Genomic DNA, 18,874 nt, shown 5'->3' with positions numbered 1-18,874 from the left:
CACCGATTGCTTGTATAATGAGTGCAACATATTAGCATGTAGCCTAGTTCCACCAATGGTAAAATTCGTTTCTGCCGCTTCGGTCCAATAGAGGCAGCTTTCACAGGATGGTGGTTCACAGCTTGCTCACTACCTTCCCTCATCATCACTGGCAGCGGGCCGGTGTTTTGTCTATTACTGGCTATGGTAGCAGTAGCACTTACACACTCGTAGGGAATACTTTGTTTCTTCTCTTTAACTTGTCTTTCACCAACGATTTTGGACCAACGAGAACCTATTAAAACGACTCACTGGATCGCTACCACACCAATTTTGACTAGCATTTTGGTTTTTGCTTTGTATATCCGACAAGAGGCGCTGGTTAGCTGATTAGCTGCATAAAGAGAACCCAGTACTCATTTTGTTGTCCGAAGCAGCGAGAATTATTTTTTACAATTAACAGACATGCCGGAGTACCTCGAGGACCCGTCTGTTCTCACTAAAGACAAACTCAAGAGCGAGCTATTGGCCAACAATGTGGCTCTTCCGAGCGGGGATCAAAGAAAAGATGTTTATGTGCAGCTGTATCTGAAAAGCTTGACCGTGCAGAACAAGAAGAACGTTACCCTAGACGCTTTCTCCAGTGATGAGGAGTTGCCAACGCCAGTAGTTTCCAACAAAAGTCGCTCGGGCAGGGTGAGAGTTTGTTTGGATTATACACGTGTGAATTAAATGCAACTCCGGTGTCTCTTTCGAAGTAGGCTAACTATAAATAGAAAGGGATATGTTGCTGCAACTTCCATAAATGTGGTGCACTTTTGTGGCATTTGATGCAACCGTCGTGTTTCTGTTTTGTTGTTTTTATTGAATGTATTTTGTTTCTAGTATCTAAACTAATGTCCAATTTCTGAAATACTTATACCCTTAAAGAAGCTCGAAGTGGTATAAACATTAGCGTAAAGTTTCCCGCTTAAAAGGTATGTGAATCCTCATTATTGGCACAGCTGACTGCTTAAGCGGCAGTCGTCACATTTCAGTTTTGGAAACCAATTTAAAGTTAAGTGAATGGCGTCTTCAAATTCTAAACAGTGCTAATTTTTTTTGTTTATTAAGTCGGTAACTTCGCAAAGCCCGTGACAGATATAGTCTTAGTGGGATGGGTGTTTCCCCCTGCCCGATGTCAATTTACCACCAGCCCTTTTAGGCCAGTTTCAGGAAGTCAGGAACAGACATTGTGAAGGCAGAGCGTCTTCACAATGCCACACTGGTGGCAACTGTACGTCCATCAACAACGTTGACGTCAGAAAAAAAACGCCGACACTTCTTACTTGTGCATTAGTTGCAGTTTACGGTTAAAACGCTATTGTCAGGATCAAACTCACCAATATGCGTGGATCTCACAAGTCCTGTCCTGCTTGCTTAACGTTTAAACATTTACTCAGCCAAGTTCAGGTCACCTCTGTTTGCTTCATAGAAGCTTCACCATGTGTTTAGGTGATTGAAAGGTTGGACATACACCAACAAAGGTTTGCACATATGTGTCCATTTCCACCTGTGTAGATGAACACTGATGTGAGAAGGGGTGGAGGTAGGTGGGTGGGTTCGAAGAGCAAGGCCAACGCTTTGTAGTTAATATCACTCTTGACAGTACTCTCTACCAGACTAGACTATTGGACCTGGGCCCAGTGCAGGAATGCATGGAAGTGGTGGATCCAAGAAGGTGCACGAAGGGGATGTGGAGGGAGAAATAAGTCCTGGTGTGGATGGAGCTGTTTTCCTACTGGGTTTGGTCTCTTTATTGAGGAAATACTTTCCCAGGAAGAGGAATGTGTGCTCAGACTTCCAAAGCACAGATGTGTATATATGCAATCGTTTCTTTAAGTGGTCTCCTTTTTTTTCATTTTTACTCGAGCAGTTCCTATGTTGTTCTTTTGTAAACTCACACTCTGGCATGTGTCTGTGATTACAGCCTAGCGGGGTGATAAAGGTCGTAGATGATTTCATGTAAACCTTTACAGCTGGCACACACACACACAACCCTGAATGTGGATTTCCAGCCATCAAAAACAGGGCAGTTTGAAGTAGCCTACTTGGTTTCCTGCCATTGTTGGGCTTTTGGTGTAAAGTGTTTAACTTTTTGTGGTCATAGCAACCCCAAATATGAAATGATGGTGTGTTCACCATATACATTATGGTTAACCAGAAATACCGCCCTGTAATTGACTGGCATCCGTAGTTGCTTCTGAATACAGGGAATCACTCGATTCCCAATTAGGTCACAAACTCACTGCCTGCTGGCTTTGCCAGAAGGAACAATATACAGTCATTGTCGAAGCATTACAGAAAACCAGACAGTCACACAATCACTCTAATCCATGTTGTTTAACTCTACATTGGTGTTATATATGCTTACTCTATGTGGAGGCCTTCTCAGCCAGATAAACCCTGATTGGCCAGGCTCTGGGCCGTAGCCGTGAGCTCAGTGGCCAAATATGCCTGTTAAATGTAAGGGTGTGGTCAGGGAGGAGGAGTGTGGACTGTTTTCCCCTCCTCTTGGAATGCCATCATTTGGAAATCTTTGGGCTTCGCTCCAAACTATCCCCAACAGAGAACCTTCTGTGAGGAGTCTCTCTAGTCTGTAGTAGGAGACTCCCTCTCTGTCCTGGATTCTCAACCCTGTCTCCCACCACTCATATTTGTTCCAGGCATCGCTCCTCCCTGTTTTCCCCCCTCTTTTCCCCCCTCTTCCTCCCTTTTCACAACCGCCTTGATCACATCACATGTTGTTGTGTGTGACATGAGCAGCCAAGGCTTAGCTCCAGTCAGCAGGAATGTCAGTTACCAACTTATTCCTCACATTGTCCTCCTGCATGTTACTGACACTTTGCTACAAAAACGTGTGACGTTAAGCCTGTCTCCCCTCTGATTGTCTGTACGGTCGTGGATAGCAGGTCAACAGGTGTTCTTCTTGACAGACTTGAGTGTTGTAAGGCAGACGGACTTCTGGCTGTGTGCTACAGGAACCAGGCAGCACTCCAGAACACCATAATGCAGGTTTACTTCAGACAGTTACCTCCGAGGAGGTCAACTTACACTTTGTAATTTCCTGTAGGCTGGGGAAGGGTCAGCCTGTCATTATGGCTACAGTCTTTGATGAGCTGACATTTAGGAAGTTGTCGACACTACTGCTAGAACTACTACTACAACTTCTGTTATTGTTGTTTATCCCTGAAGCGGTGTGTCCCCATGATTTGGGGGCAGGGAGAAACCGGCATATCCTCCTTCAAAGGCGCAATGCCCTGAGGAGTGTGGATGTTTGTGTGTGTGTGTGTGTGTGTAATTATTAGTTTGTTTGCATCCGCATGATGTGGAAATTCGCTGTCGGTTAAACAGCCACTCTCGAGAATGTCAGCTGTGATGAGTTAAGTAGGATGTACGGTGACACTTTGTTTTTACTTAAGTTCTCCTGAAGCACTTTTTGTATCTAGACAAGATATAATAACTGAGGTTGTAGTACAGATGAGTAACTTTCATTTCAGGGAATTTTATCCATCTCAAAACCACATAGCACATTCACCTCGTTGAACCTGATAGGATTTGATTACAATGTGCTAGGCTACGAGACAAAAATAACACAATCCACGCACTGTATGTGATACAAAGCCTGCTTAGCAGGTGAAAGGTCTCCATCAGAGGCCTTTAGAGTTCCTTAACCCTTGTGCTGCCTTCGGGTCACATGACCCAAAGGTTCATAACGAACCACCGTTGTGTTTACCCAATTTTACCCAATACAAAAACAAATAACAATTATTTTCTTTTAACCATTGCAATGTGGGGGGTCTGAGACAGCCCGACAGTTAAAAGAAAATGCTTCACTTTGTTTTTGTAGGAGGTAAATTTGTCGCAATACGACGGTGGGTCACAATGACTGATGGGTCAGAATGACCCGAAGATAACACAAGGGTTAAGCACACTACTACTCTAAAGAAAAGGCAAACCTTTCCTTAACGTTGTGAAAACCTACGCTAGAAGGTCAACGTCTGGTTATTCCAGTTGTTTCATGTGAAATGCAGCCTCAATCCTTTTCAAGTGCTATCTTGTTCAGAATGTCTTATTTGTCTTTCTCATACACGAGATGAATGCAAGACGAATGTTATCAAGTCGCGGTGGAATTTGAAGGTAAATAAAGGTTGACATCTGACCTTTCACCCCTACTCCTACTCCAATAGAAAGCCACCAGGAAGACTGACAAGCCCTCTCCTGAAGACCTGGACGTAACAGAGCTGACCAGCGAGGGCCTGAAGGACGAGCTGCTGAAGTATGGAGTCAACGCTGGGCCCATCGTGGGTGAGTCACCGACAACGGCTCTCTCTCTAGCAGTCAGAAACAGAACTAGGTACTAGCAGCAGAAGCAGTGCTCATAATTGTTCAGTCCTAACGCCATTATACACACCAAGGACCACCGTCAGTCTTGCTTAGAAACTGTAATATTTCATTTAAAAGACAAAGGGGGGGGGGGGGGGCAGCAGTTGTTCATTTAGAAGCAGCTATGTGTTTCTGGTGACGAGTGTTCTTCATGCGCTGTGCTGATGTTTGGCCTGGTGTTCCTCCAGCCTCCACCCGTAAGCTGTACGAGAGGAAACTACAGAAGCTTCTTGACCAGGGCCCCCCCGAACTGGTGGTAACACCACCTGTGGTGACAGAGATCGACAGCAACCACAATGGCAACTCTGACTCAGACCGTTACAGCGATAAGGAGGAGGGTGAGAGACATCAACAATCATTACTCTGTTCTCAATCATTACCTTCTGTTGTGAAAACAACCTTTTTATATAATTTCAATATAGTCTCTACTGTTGTATCTGAATCTGAACTTATGCCTCTTGACTGTGGATGTTTCCCTGGCCGTCAGAGGACACGCCAGCTCCAGAGCCAGTGCCAGAGCCTGTCCCAGTCCCAGTGGTGGAGAGGCCGGTGAGGAGCAGAGGGAAGACCCCTGTCACCACCAGGACTCGCAGCAGCCAGCACAACAGAGTGAGCTCCTTTCTCAGTGCCATGTGTTGTTGTGACAAACATGAGCAAAACACACCTGAAATACACGCACCAGTTTATAGTTTATGGTTTATAGTTCCAGAGTATGCGAGTTTGGTGGATCTGGTCTCTTAACCTGCTCTGGTTGGTAAAATAGGTTGTCTGTAATTCTGTATTGTGTCCCAAACAAGACCTGATCAAACCAGAGTTTGTGTTTTGTTAGATACCTTTTGCAGAAATGACCATTGTCCGACCTGACTCCTTCATGCACTCATTCCTTGTCGTTCTCTAGCCTGTTCTCTCACTGTCCGGGAATAAGAGCAACAGGCTTGGACTTCAAGAGGGACCACATGACTTGGATTAGCTTGTTTTCCTTTAGCTGCTGCATGGATTTCCTCTCTTTCCTCTTTCTCCCTCTCTTTCCTCTTTCTCCCTCTCTTTCTCCCTCTCTTTCCCCCTCTCTTTCTCCCTCTCTTTCTCCCTCTCTTTCTCCCTCTCTTTCTCCCTCTCTTTCTCCCTCTCTTTCTCCCTCTCTTTCTCCCTCTCTTTTCCCCTCTCTTTCCCCCTCTCTTTCCCCCTCTCTCTTCCTGTCCAGTTGCAGTCCCTGATTTGTCTCCTCAAAGTCGTTCTTCCCTTTTTGCCTTAGTTCTGCCCCTCCCTCAATCATGTGATCCCCACAATGCAAGCTCAGCCAGGAAGCAGGCCTGTCATTACTGTTGCATTCCTGGTCACAATCTCTTGAGACTAACTGAAACCAAAAGTGCTTTGGTTACATTTGAACATTGAACATTTTAGCAAATTTCATCAGGCAATTTTTAACCTAAATGTAAGCAAAGACTGAAATGTAATATGCCAGGTCTGTGTGATTGTCAAGACTGGGTTCTGGCATGTGGTTTCAAGGCCTTCACGAGAAATCCTCCTCCTCATGTGACTGCAGAGTGCGCCTCCTGGTGGTCAAATAGGGCATGTATAAAACTGGCACCTTTGTCAGTGAAAATGATAACCAGATGGAAGGGATTGTGTGCGAGCCAACTACACGTGTGTGAAGGAATGCAGAATTTTGGTGTGTGTTTTGTGTGTGGGCATGCACGTGCGTGTGTCTAGACGAATGAACAGCTGTTTGATGAAGATGAGGAGGATGATGTGGGTGATCTGGAGGAAGCCCAGCCGGTTCTGAACATAAAGAGAAGGGCGAGGAGGACATCTTTTCGAGTGGACCAGACAGCAGCTGTCAGCGAGGACACTGTAACGATATCGTCCTCTGTGTGGGAGCCTCTCTGGGGGTGTGCACTGGAGGTGGCAGTTAGCTACTTTGCATGACACTTCACTGTGGCCCAGTGGTTAGATTCAACACTGGTCCTCTCACAGGAACATCTTACATTGTACATACGGTCTGATAGCTCAGTTTAACCTGCAAAGACGCATGCAAATGTATAATGTGTTCAGTTCACAAGTTTGAATGGATGTGTGGCTTTAGTAATGTGGGCCGTGTGTGTTACGTCATTTTGAGCCCTGATTCATAAAGCGAGTTTACTAATTGAGCCAGGCTAATTGATTTGGTTCCATGAAGCAATTCAACAAGCTGAAGCTTAACTGTATTATACAATGCTAAGATAACAACCTACATGTTAGTTAATGTGACCTTAGAGAAACCAATTTGTTAGGTTCCTTCAAGTCACTTTTTGTAGTGTGCATTATGGAACAGGCCTCCTGTGGTTCGAGTCTGTGTTTGTATTTGTGAATAGTGTACCTTCTTCTTGTCCCACGAAAACACCAGGACCTATCAGAGTTCTCTTTAGCTGAGGTGGCTCCTCCCCCTCCAGCCCTTCATACCACACCCCGACATGCCAAGCCCGAGGTACTCTTGTCAGCCTCTCATCATGTGCCCTTCACGATGATCACAACACAACTTCCAGCGCTGTGCTGATTGGCTGCCAGTTCAGCAGCTCCATACTACTACAACTACTAGTCCCCTTTCTGCCTTCCTCTGTGCTGTTCTAGGGAATCCCTAATGAACCTAGACCTCTGTTGGCTGACCTGCCAGTTCAGGCAACAAGGCAAGATCCCTTATCGCATGGTTCTTCCAAAACCAAACTGCCGGCCCAGTCTTCGTCCCTGCCCAAGCCCAAGACGGCACTCCAGACCCAGCAGAAGAGGCAGTCCCTTCCACTGCTAAAGCCCAAAGCCATGTCCCAGCCCCGGTCCACTAGTGCTGTCTACCTGGTCATACCTGACAGCCCCTCACACTCCCCTAAAGGGATGCAGGTACCTCCAGCTGCTTAGCTCTGGTGGTATGGCTCAGCTGGGATGGTGGGGCACTGGGTGTCATGGACATAGGTGTTTTTTACTTGAGTTGGTACTCACATAGTTTCAGTCTCACAGTAAATCATAGGCCTACTTTGTTTTTAACCCTTGTTATCTTCGGGTCATTCTGACCCATCAGTCGTTGTGACCCACCGTCGTATTGCGACATCTTTACCGCATACAAAAACAAAGTAAAGCATTTTCTTTTAACCTTTGGTCTGTCTCAGACCCCCCACATTGCGAAGGTTAAAAGAAAATTATTTTTATTTGTTTTTGTATTGGGTAAAATTGGGTAAACACAACGATGGTTCGTTATGAACCTTTGGGTCATGTGACCCGAAGGCAGCACAAGGGTTAAATGGAAATCTAATTAGTAACAGTGCTGTAGTGGTTATTTTTTTTAATGTCCTTGAACCCTGTTTTCAGATAGTATAGGTCTATTCTCATGACCAGTTGTCTTCAACCCTAGTCCTCTGGCCCCACTTTCCTGTATGTTTTTAGATGCTTCTCTGCTCCAACACACCTGATTGAAATGAATGGTCGTTTGAATCGAGTGTGTGGGAAACATTTAAAAGATGCAGGAGTAAAGTGGGCCCTGGGGACAAGGGTTGAAGAGACCACAGCTCTCGATGACTGTCCATGGTGTGTCTCCTGTTATAGCTCCTTCAGCCCACCTCTGAGCCTGTCCTGCTCTCCTCTGTCACTGAGGGGTCGTCTGGCCTCAATCCCGGAGGCCCCTCAGGGAGGATCCACCTCCACAGGCCTCCCCAGGGCCACAGAGCCCCTGACAGTACCCACTGTCTCCCCACCTGGCAACCCAACTGGAAGGTGTCCCCTCTCTCTCACACACTCACTGGGTGATGGTTAGACAGAAGATTACTGGTCACATTGTGGTACATGGTTACGGTTTAGGCTAAATCTAGCTCTGAAAAGAACTGATCTATTAGTTTGTTCTTATACGAACTGTGAGAAGGGACTGGGGATAGTTTGACTATGTATTTATTTATTGACTTTAAGCCAAGTGAAGAGGATGTCAGTCTTCCTCTTACGCCGATCCAGGCTGCTTCTCCTTCGCCAGTCTCCCTGCTCAACACTGCCTTGATTCAGGTTAGAATCTTAGTATTGACTCGCCGCTACTGAATGAAAAACTCCTAACATTTGACATTTCACCACTGGTCATCTCAGGATCCTGACCAGAGTGTTGATGCTCCTGTAGGGAAGAGCACTAGACCCCAGCGACTAGCTCCGGTTGGTAGACCTTCTTAACATACCTGACCAAAAGTCCCCAATATGGAAAAGAAACATGTTAAATGCAGATAAATCATTTGTTTTGTTTCAGAGATATACTATTGTACTGACCTAGTCTACTCCTATCCTAGTACAAGGTTTTTCCTCAAGAGGTCTCTCCCCACGTGGTTGGCCTGCCCTCCAAGCCCTCTGCCTGGCCCCAAACCAGAGGAGACCCAGGGGCCTTCTGCTTCAGTCCTGTGGGCCATATCTCCTCCACCCCACTCCCCACACAGCTCTATGCTCACGCTGGCTTTGCCCAGTTTGATTCACCAGATGAACTTTTGTCTTTGGTACAGTTTTGTTTTCCCCTCACGAAGGGTGGTTAGGGTTGCACTGCTGTGTCTGATTGATTATAAATGGTGCTGTGTGTGTGGCAGAGGATGAATGAAAGCAGCTGTTCGGTGTGTGTTGGTGAACTGACAGTTGCATGACAGCTGAAGTATGGGGACTAACCTCTCACCCTCTGGCTTACGGGTTCACACACACACACACACCTCTGAGCAGGATCAGCATGAGTCTACAGATGTTCCTCTGCCCAAGGGGAGGCATTCAAAGATGCCCCTCATCCTGCCGTCCACTGTCACCCCAGTCAGGAGGCGGGGTGCGGTCTCCCTTCTCTCCAAGGACCCAGGGCTAGGAGAGGTATCCATTGAGCTCTGCAGGACAATACCATTCATCTTGGTCTCGTGGTCACAGGAGAATTGGTTCTGGGCCTTTCACCAAGGCTAGGTGGCCTGGTCACTCAGTGTATTACTCACAAGGGGGTGCTTGGAGGAAAACGGGGACGATCTCACTACTTTTCTTCAGTCAGACATGATCCAGAAGGCACCTCTACAGTGGTGGTCACTTTGACATGCTAATGTTAGCAAATGGGTGTCTAGCAGCATATGACAACCACCCTAAGCATATGACAACCTGCCTCTAAATATGTCTTGTCTCCATTACGCATGTGTTGTAGGTAGAGAAGATAGCAGCTGGAGACCAGAGCTCCAGAGGGGACGAAGGAGACCTTCTCAAGGAGATGTTCCCCAACAACGTCAACACGCCAACAGGAATCAAGTAAGACACACAAGCACGCCTGCACAAATACACACAACCCCCAAAAGTTGCCATGTTGAAGCCCCACTGCTAGTCTCTGTCTGAGCAGTTCTCAAAAGCAGGATTCCTTGTAGTTCCAATCTTGCAGATGGATAACTCACAAGTGTGGAATGTTACTTTAAGGTGCCAAAAAATGTCCTTGCTTTCTATCCCACCCCGCCACCCCTCTCTCGCTCGCTCTCTCTCTCTAGCGCCACCTGTCGACAACCCATCCGTGGTGCAGCCGGACGACCCCTCAAGTCCAGTGACCTGTGGTTGGAGAACTCCCTCCTGCACTCTCCTAGAGAGACTACCTCCACCTCCTCCTACAGAGAGAGTCATGTGGTCCACAGAGTCACCTCCCTGCCCCCTCCACCCCCTTCCTTCTCTTCCTCCTTCTCCTCCTCCAGGCTGGTGTCTGCAGCAGTGGCGCCCCCAGCTGTCCAGCCCAAGGCACGGCAAGGCCTGTCCATGTGGCTGCAGCTGCTGCTGCTCAGCGCTCTGGCCGGCTTCCTGTTCTTCGTCTACCAGGCTATGGAGACAAATGCCATCAGTCCGTTTGGAGGCTCCTCCTCCTCAGGCTCCGCCCAGGTCGGCAGTGACAGTACGGCAGACGTCCCCAGCAAGTGAGCCAGCTCTTCGCCATCATCCTCTTCTCCCCTCCTGTGTCTTTTTGTTTGCCCCTGTTTTCATCGTTTTTCATTTCACAATCAGTCAACAGTATGGATCTACAGCTATATTAACACCTCTTGAATATCCGCACATACACAATATAAAAAGACCGTTTTTTTTTTCTGGTTTTGTCACACCTACCTTGTTTTGTCCTTTTGATGCCAAGAGAAAGCCACCTGCCCTTAGTAAGCCAAAACAATGGCCTCCAGGAAATTATTAATTTGCTTTAAACTTTTTTTTACATGAATCTGCATGGTATGGGTGTGACTGTGTGATACGTGTGATTTAGATATGTTTGGACGAGTGAGAGAAATGACATGTTTCACACGTTTGCCTTTGTGAGTTTCTCCTATTAATGAGATATGACCTAAGGTGAAACTGAGTAATAAACTCAATAACAGCATCCAGGCCAAGCTGAGTTTAAACCAGCTGTATTTGCTTTTTTGCTTTGTGTATTAATAATGCAGGATGTTTATTACTCATACACACATAGCTCTTACTACCCCTATCCACCTTGTTGTTTAAAAATGTTGAAATTATGTCCTAGTGTAGTCTACTTGTGTATGTATTCATTGTAAGAAATTATGAATTATCTTCTCAATAAACTGTTCTCATAATCTTGTTTTTTTGTTGTATTTTTTAGAAATCCATCTGATAACCTTTTTATGAGTATTTTCATGATTCTTATGGACACTACTTATCTGACTGCCAATGATCTCCACGTGGAGGGTGACGTTACAGGTAACAAACTGGAAGCCTGCTCTTGACACTGATCACCAGGAGTGGCTCTGCCTGATTACTAGACAATGGCTAGAAATAGAACTCATGGCCAAATACCAAGTAATCTACTTACTTGAGTGACACACACACAACGGTTATGCAGAAGACTGATTATATTTGATGGTGGTTTAGGTGTAGTCCTATGGCCATATGTGAAACTCCCAGTGACTTGTAAGCAGTGGTGATTTTAGACTCTTTAGGGGTGCTCAAGCACACCTAAATTTCATCTCAACACCCCTAAAAATAATAATAAAAAATTGAATTATTATCTTAACACATGCTCTAACGTGTTAAAACAATGTTTATTTATTGTTGACACATCATTATCGTTTAATTTGATGCTGGTAGTTCACGAAGAAAGGGACTTTATTTGTTTTTTCATCCATTCAATATTTTGCATAATAAAGAAATGTATTGTTATGTAGTGAAATTAGTGATTTATTAGCAAGGGGTTTCACACTTTTGCAAGGCACTATCAATGTCACATTCTCATTGGGGGCTGAGCCCCCTAAAGGTCTGATCCTAGAATCGCCCCTGCTTGTAAGGGGTTTTATATTTTGATTTTAAATTCATTGTTACACATCACTTATGTCCTTGACTTATGATGGGTCCTTTGACAGTTCAATAGGGAAACAAATTGTCGACAATCAAATCATTAATAAACGGTGGCGGCTGAGGTGAGTGAATTTGCTTGCAGGCCGATGGTAGTCCTATTTTATGATTGGGCAAGAATGATGAAATGTTCTTGTTTGTAATTGGACAGAGCAAATAGACTCTCCCACTTTACTAGTGACGTCACGAAAGGACAAATTGATTTACCGCGAGGTCATTCGGTCTCTGTGAGCCGGCGGTTGCAGTAAAGCGGAGGCGCCATTTTAAGACATTCATAGAGTGAGTGGACATTTTCATCAAATATCAGATATTAAAAAAATGTATGGATGTGTATTAGCATATTTAAACGTAGCCAAGACTATGCGTCTCATGTAGCTGCGTTTTATTCACTTATTATTTCAATAAAAGCATTAGCAATGATTCCACCTTGACTAGAGCCAGCTAGCTAGCTAGTTAGCATATCGTGTGTTTAGTACCATATGACTGCAATGCACAGCACAGTAGGCTAGAATATTAACCGAGGACACATTTTACGAATGTTATTCATTTATCTATGTAATTGTGGTGCAGACTGTTTTCTTCTGTTTGCGTCTCTGACATTTTTGACTTTGCAGAACGCAAGTTGAAAGCACACCCCCCACGTGACGTTCTATCTGATTCAGTGCACTTCTAGTGGGGGAACGACTGAGCCAGCTATTTCCTTCGACTAAAGCGGTGTGGCAGCATAGCACGCTAACTAGCTAACGCTACCTCTTCTTTCATTCCTGCAGCCCGCTAGTCAGGACATCATGTACCCGACCGTCCTAACGCAGCTTGCCCGGGCCAACCCATTCAGTGCCCCGCTATTCTCCCTGCAAAAAGTAGAGGAACCTAAACAGAGCCTTCCCGCAAATGGACAGAACCGAAGGCTCGCCGCCGCAGCAGTGGCTGGTAAGGTTGGGACGGATGGGCCTCTCTAACAATGTGTGACATTGTTAGTGAAATCAGAATTGATGTATAAAGTAAAGGTGGTTCACCAATTATTGTGTTGTGGATGAAATACTGTTATTTCCTGACCCATTTGTTAGCACTTGAAAATAAAACGCCAACTCGAAATAGCTAGGCTAACTAGGCCTTGCCTTAAGCCAGACACGTATGGAGGACACAGAAGGACAAACTAACCCTTTGGACTACATTGCAGTAGGTGAATGTCTAAGATCGTGTTGGGTCTTGTATTTTTTTACGTATTTTACGAACGGTTATGACTACATTTAGACTGATGGCAAAAGCAAGGTTAAAGAATACATTGATGTTGAGTAGGCTAATCCGCGTTCTCTGACCCCTAACTCGCAGCCTAGTGTACGTCTGTTGAAATTTACGGAATCCACTGCAGGCCAAGTGTAGTTTGGCAGGTTTTATGCATCAGAAGATTTAGGATAGGTGGAAACTGAATCAATTTTTAAGTCTTCAGTACTATGTGTGCAAGCACATTGCACTATCACATTTGACACCTAAAACCATTTTGAGTGAATAATGGACTATTGAATACTTTCAACAGAAGGTTGGTTTTTATTAGACAACTTGAACCACTGTATTGAGGAAGTTTGGTAGAACTGATAAAGTTCATGTTGTCAGGCTAAACATTGAGTTGCTGGTAGGTAGTGTGATGGTGTCCTGGTAGCCAGTTACCTGTTGCATAACAGTACATGACCAGTCAAGTGCACTTCACGTTAACCCTTTTAACCTGTGATACAGTAAAAATGCTTCACCTTCAGAGAGGTCAAGCATACTCTCTCTGACCCATTTAGTTTGATCACCATTCTATGAATTCTAAATAACAAATTAAGTACCACTGCCTGTTTTTCTTCAGAGGGAGACAGTTGTGAGTTCGGCTCCCAGAAGTATTTGATCCTGTGTGGCTTTGGTGGGATTCTAAGCTGTGGCACAACACACACAGCCGTTGTGCCCCTTGATCTGGTCAAATGCAGAATGCAGGTCTGTCGTCTTGCGAGTTGCCAATTAAACAAACCCCACCCACCCAAACCCACCTGTGTTTTTGAGGCGTGTTCATTTGCATGGGAAATTTATCAACGATCACACTTATGGTGGGACTCTTATTTTTTTGGTCATTGTCCCCTTGATCACTTGATTTATATGTTTTATCTAATGACCACCAACGCATGGTAAGTGTGATTCTGCCCTGGTGTTTTATAATCCTGCCTGAAGCCTGTCATTATCATCCCGTTTCTCTCATTCCTGATCCACAGCTAAGGACTTGCATAGGTTAAGGTCAGAGGACAATGGGAAAATATTTCAGGAACGTTGACACAGCCAATTATAACTATATCCAAGTACCACTCTTTACCATTGGTCAAAGGTGTGCTTTCATGTCTCTCTAAAATATAAGCAGTCAGTGTAATCTGGAATAAGTTACACACTAGTGTAACTTATAAATCTTATGATTTCAAGTCCTACATTGAAGATGGGTTTGAATGCATATTTTGTTTGTGAATAATCATAAATCTGGAATCATGATTCACCCTTTGTGTCCCAAATGAAGGCATGTTGGTGATTTTGTCCCTGTGTTGCATGTGACTGCATGTGTGCACGTTTGTCGTTTCCCCTTTGATACAGACTCTGATGTGAGCTGTGATTTTGGCTCAAGCAAGTACTATGCCCTGTGTGGGTTTGGGGGGATCCTAAGCTGCGGCATAACACACACAGCTGTCGTACCCCTCGACCTTGTCAAGTGCCGGCTCCAGGTTTGTACGGTAGCCCGACGGCCCGGAGAGTCAATTCCTTTCTGGCATCTATCCCATTCAGAAAATGTGTCAAGGTGCCCTTAACCTTGGTCACCCAAGGCTTGATTTTAAAGGTTAAGGAAAATCCAATTGACTTCTCAATTATGAACCAGAACAATTTTAAGGTTTTACTGAATAGACTGGAAAGTTGTTGACTCTAAACCCTGGTGATTAACATTTGAGGAAGTGGGTACTTGCAGTTCTGGGGAATTAACATGCATAGCATACTTCCATCATACCAAGAAATGCCTTTACACATAGTTGCTGTTATGTAGAATTTAGCATACAAATGATGAAACCCTTAGCATATATACATTTGGGTTGATTCACTAGTTAATCTCCTCATAGACCCATAGTCAGATCTGCCCCACTGTTTAGACACTGTTGATTCTGTCCTCACAGTGTACATCTCTGCCCCTCTAGGTCGACCCAGACAAGTACCGAAGCATTGGGAACGGCTTTTCCGTCACGCTGAAAGAGGATGGTGTCAGAGGCTTGGCCAAGGGCTGGGCCCCCACCTTTATCGGCTACTCCATGCAGGGACTCTGCAAGTTTGGCTTCTACGAGATGTTCAAGATCTTCTACAGTGACCTGCTGGGAGAGGTGAGAAACAGGGAAGGGGGAACTAATGTAGAGAAGACACGTACGCCCTCCTATAAGACAGGGTTGATATGAACCTGGAGATGGATGTTGTGGACCACAAACCAAACATACTTTGCCTACCCTGATCAAGTCGAGGATTCCCAAAATCATCAAACCCTAGCTGAAATGTGTATGTCGACCTTCTTCTTTTTGCCACCTTTGACCTCTGCTGTCTGTCCCCTACCAGGAAAACACCTATCTGTGGAGGACGTCTCTGTACCTGGCGGCCTCCGCCAGTGCTGAGTTCTTCGCTGACATAGCCCTGGCTCCCATGGAGGCGTGCAAAGTGCGCATCCAGACCAAGCCCGGCTACGCCAACAACCTCAGACAGTGCGCTCCCAAGATGTTTGCAGAGGAGGGTGTCTGGGCGTGAGTATATTCCCCTCTGTCGTTCACCCCGCTGGCCGCTGCAGCTTTCTGAGGAAAGAAGGCCCAGTAGGTAGAGGGGTTCTCTAAAGCTATTTGTATAGTGTACTGACCGTGCGGTCAGTTTAAACAAGCAGACACGCTCCTTAGATCCACCTCTAGGGGGCGCTCCAGGTCTGGGGCTGCTGTCTTTGTGCTGCTGTCTCAGCCTGGACGCCCTCAGCAGCTTCCTGGCTGTACAGTTAGAGGTGCTTGAGTCATTGGCGTGTGAGAACAGTCTACCTGCTCCTCAGCCCCCCCACTGCACTGGCAACCCACCAGGTTAACTGGCAGGATTCTCCCAGGGCAGACAGGCTGGGGAGCGGACACTCATACAAGTGACATTTGTCAATATGACTTTACGTCATCATAGCCCACCATCCTGACAGCGGAGGAATCTCTCGTCTCTCAAGGTTCTACAAGGGTGTGGTTCCCCTGTGGATGAGGCAGATCCCCTACACCATGATGAAGTTCTCCTGCTTTGAGCGCACCGTGGAGCTGCTGTACAAGCACGCCGTGCCCAAGCCCCGCAGCGAGTGCACCAAGGGCGAGCAGCTGATCGTCACATTCGTAGCTGGTTATATTGGTGAGTACAGCGGGCTACTGCATGGAGCGTAATCACGATGCTAGTGTTACAGGAAGATGCTACTGTACAAAGCAAGTCATGTACTCAGAGGGGAGGAAAGATTGCTGTTGAGCGATTTGTCTATTAAGATATAATAAAATGGTATTTTCTAGCATTTAGCATACTAGGTATGTCCCTCCACAGCCGAATATACATTAAATTGTGCACCCACAAATGGAGTAATCCCTTTTTGATATCAAAAGGCAAGACTGATTCTGCTGAGGGCAGCTCCTAAGTGTGTGCTGATGTGTCCTGTCCCTTTTACAGCTGGTGTGTTCTGTGCCATCGTGTCCCATCCTGCTGACTCTGTGGTGTCTGTCCTGAACAAGGAGAGTGGCAGCACTGCATTAGGGGTGCTCAAGAAGCTCGGGCCCAAAGGTCAGTACTCCAGCTGCATCTCATCCATTATTATCACTGAACAAGCAGACACGCTCCTTAGATCCACCTCTAGGGGGCGCTCCAGGTCTGGGGCTGCAGTCTCAGCCTGGACGCCCTCAGCAGCTTCCTGGCTGTACAGTTAGAGGTGCTTGAGTCATTGGCGTGTGAAAACAGTCTACCTGCTCCTCAGCCCCCCCACTGCACTGGCAACCCACCAGGTTAACTGGCAGGATTCTCCCAGGGCAGACAGGCTGGGGAGCGGACACCACATCTTTTGATACCTCCTCGAATATCATGTCTGTTCTGTGTGATTTTTAAAGGCTGCCTTGGTTTGAAAGCACAACATTGTATAATGTCTAATTGAACATGGACCCAAGGCAGTCTAGTTTCACCAACTCTTTCTATTTCAGTGGAGAGTGATGTAACTGACCTACTTATCTTTTTACCACTGAGTAATATCACACACCCTCTTAACTCTCTCCCCAATGATCTTGTCTCCAAGGAGTGTGGAAGGGTCTGGTGGCCCGTATCATCATGATCGGCACCCTGACCGCCCTGCAGTGGTTCATCTACGACTCCGTCAAGGTCTACTTCCGCCTGCCCCGCCCCCCTCCCCCCGAGATGCCCGAGTCCCTGAAGAAGAAGCTGGGCCTCACAGAGTAGAGACCTCCGCTCTCTCTGGAACAGCCCTCCACCAGGCAGCAGTCTCTTGTGATCTCACGTCAGCACCCCGCCCTGGCAGCACACTGCTCTGTTTTCTATATTTATGTTCCCACTGCTCCCGTAGGCCTGTCTGGCCCCAGAGCTGCTACTCATGTATATTTAAGAAGAAGAAGAAGAGGAGGAGAAAGCAAGGGAGTGTGATTGTCCCCAGAACCAAGAAAGGGACAGGATGAAATAATTTAGAAACATGGTCTGGTTTTATCAAATTGTCTTTAGTTATGTGGAAATTCAAAATATTAAAGATTTCTTCCCTGGATATTCAGTATGGTTTTTCATTCTTTACACCCAACTTTATTGTGATCCTTGGCTGGTCTTGTTGGATATAAAAACATCTGAGACAAATGAACTAATGTAGGTGAAAGGTATTTTATTTTACATGTACATTTCCAACCATTGGAGGGAGCTGCACACTCACATTTTGGATGTGGGAGTTTAAAAGTTGGCTTGATTTCAGTGCCATGACATACAGACATGTCAATAACTCTTACAGGTCATTCATAAAATCTAGATCATATAATGAAAAAATGTGGTACATTTAAGTAATTAACTCTCCAAAAGATATACGCATGTTAAATAAGCATTTATCTTAATCACACGGCCAGTCCAGTGTTGTATTTTAAGAAGTGCTGGTAAGGTACAGTAGGTTGCAATAACCCAAAACATTTTTTTCATTATTTTGTGGATGAACAGGAAATGGAGCTACTCTCTAGACGTGGGGTTCATCTCATCTACGATGGTAGTCATCATCCTATCAGAGCACCTGTATGACGTGTGTATAAGCAGAACTTCCTGAGGGCACTGGAGGTCTGAACACACTAATGGAACTAGTCTGTCACCTGACCTTCAGAGGTAGCTTTACCATTGGGTGTCTCAACAGACCCCTTTGTTACCCAGTATAATCATTGTTGTCATTATAATCCATTTGTGTGCTTAGAAATAAAGGTTTGGGTTGGGATTTTTTTTTTTACAATGGAACAGCATACTGGGAAATGGGATGCGTGTGTGAGATGGGAGTCCATTTCTGCGTGACCTCTGATCATTGTCTGCTTTTAAACAGGAATAACACAAAGGTACCTCTGCTGCAGCAACCTGATGAATAAAGCATTGTATATTTCAAATGTGTGGATGATGAAATGCTTGTCATAGATTTGTTTTCATTCATTCACAGTGTTAACCATGAGGTTTGGAGATCGTCTGAATGAGAAGGTACAATGTATGACATTGACTACTCTATTGTACATAATAATAAGTGACAATATCATCTTGTAATGACATGGAGTGTATATTCCTCAAGTTAACACTGACCAAGTGAGAGTACTGGAGTCTGGTGATGGTGGAACAGATTCTGGGTAGAGGTCTATTTTGGTCTCAGGCCAACTCTAATGTGTTAGAGACTAGGTGAAAACAGCTGTGGCTCACCAGAGACACACTCCCTAATCCCCCACACACAGCCTTGTTTCCACTGCACCCTGCCATGTTCTTAAATGCAGCAGAAACATTCAAGACACCGCGCATAGGAACAATCATTGTCAAAACTGTACAATGTTTTGCTGTCTTTATGAGACGTCCTTTTGGT

General features: G+C 45.5%; 2 protein-coding genes and 2 non-coding genes across 9 annotated transcripts; all 4 read left to right on the top strand.

Annotated features, from left to right (window-relative positions):
- The first annotated feature begins 116 nt into the window (after window positions 1–116).
- Window positions 117–10,964, top strand: tmpoa (thymopoietin a). 5 transcript variants are annotated; one of them, XM_062482889.1, is made up of 14 exons: window positions 117–675; window positions 4,209–4,326; window positions 4,593–4,742; window positions 4,910–5,013; window positions 6,115–6,306; window positions 6,788–6,868; window positions 7,012–7,275; window positions 7,975–8,142; window positions 8,332–8,421; window positions 8,500–8,562; window positions 8,694–8,894; window positions 9,109–9,246; window positions 9,563–9,663; window positions 9,894–10,964. In XM_062482889.1, the coding sequence occupies exons 1-14, from the start codon at window positions 445–447 to the stop codon at window positions 10,309–10,311; spliced, it is 2,319 nt and encodes a 772-aa protein (XP_062338873.1). In that variant the 5' UTR covers window positions 117–444; the 3' UTR covers window positions 10,312–10,964. The 5 variants fall into 5 exon arrangements, with proteins under 5 accessions (XP_062338873.1, XP_062338875.1, XP_062338877.1 ...); XM_062482891.1 differs by having other exon boundaries at window positions 118–675; window positions 4,892–5,013; window positions 6,115–6,255; XM_062482893.1 differs by lacking the exons at window positions 6,115–6,306; window positions 6,788–6,868; window positions 7,012–7,275; ... (3 more) ...; window positions 8,694–8,894; window positions 9,109–9,246 and having other exon boundaries at window positions 129–675.
- A 905-nt stretch (window positions 10,965–11,869) lies between these two features.
- On the top strand, window positions 11,870–17,554 carry slc25a3a (solute carrier family 25 member 3a). Of its 2 annotated transcripts, none has more exons than XM_062482739.1 (8): window positions 11,870–12,024; window positions 12,516–12,675; window positions 14,359–14,486; window positions 14,949–15,128; window positions 15,355–15,536; window positions 15,986–16,158; window positions 16,465–16,575; window positions 17,078–17,554. In XM_062482739.1, the coding sequence occupies exons 2-8, from the start codon at window positions 12,534–12,536 to the stop codon at window positions 17,236–17,238; spliced, it is 1,077 nt and encodes a 358-aa protein (XP_062338723.1). In that variant the 5' UTR covers window positions 11,870–12,024; window positions 12,516–12,533; the 3' UTR covers window positions 17,239–17,554. The 2 variants fall into 2 exon arrangements, with proteins under 2 accessions (XP_062338723.1, XP_062338724.1); XM_062482740.1 differs by lacking the exon at window positions 14,359–14,486 and adding an exon at window positions 13,595–13,719.
- Window positions 15,670–15,903, top strand: LOC134038145 (small nucleolar RNA SNORA53). The gene has a single exon (XR_009932648.1). It is a non-coding gene; the product is annotated as a small nucleolar RNA SNORA53 (small nucleolar RNA).
- On the top strand, window positions 16,623–16,842 carry LOC134038146 (small nucleolar RNA SNORA53). Its single transcript, XR_009932649.1, has one exon. It is a non-coding gene; the product is annotated as a small nucleolar RNA SNORA53 (small nucleolar RNA).
- Window positions 17,555–18,874: the final 1,320 nt, after the last annotated feature.

This window comes from Osmerus eperlanus, chromosome 17, assembly GCF_963692335.1.
Source record: "Osmerus eperlanus chromosome 17, fOsmEpe2.1, whole genome shotgun sequence".
NCBI lineage: Eukaryota > Metazoa > Chordata > Actinopteri > Osmeriformes > Osmeridae > Osmerus > Osmerus eperlanus.
This window is presented reverse-complemented; position numbering and strand designations above follow the sequence as displayed.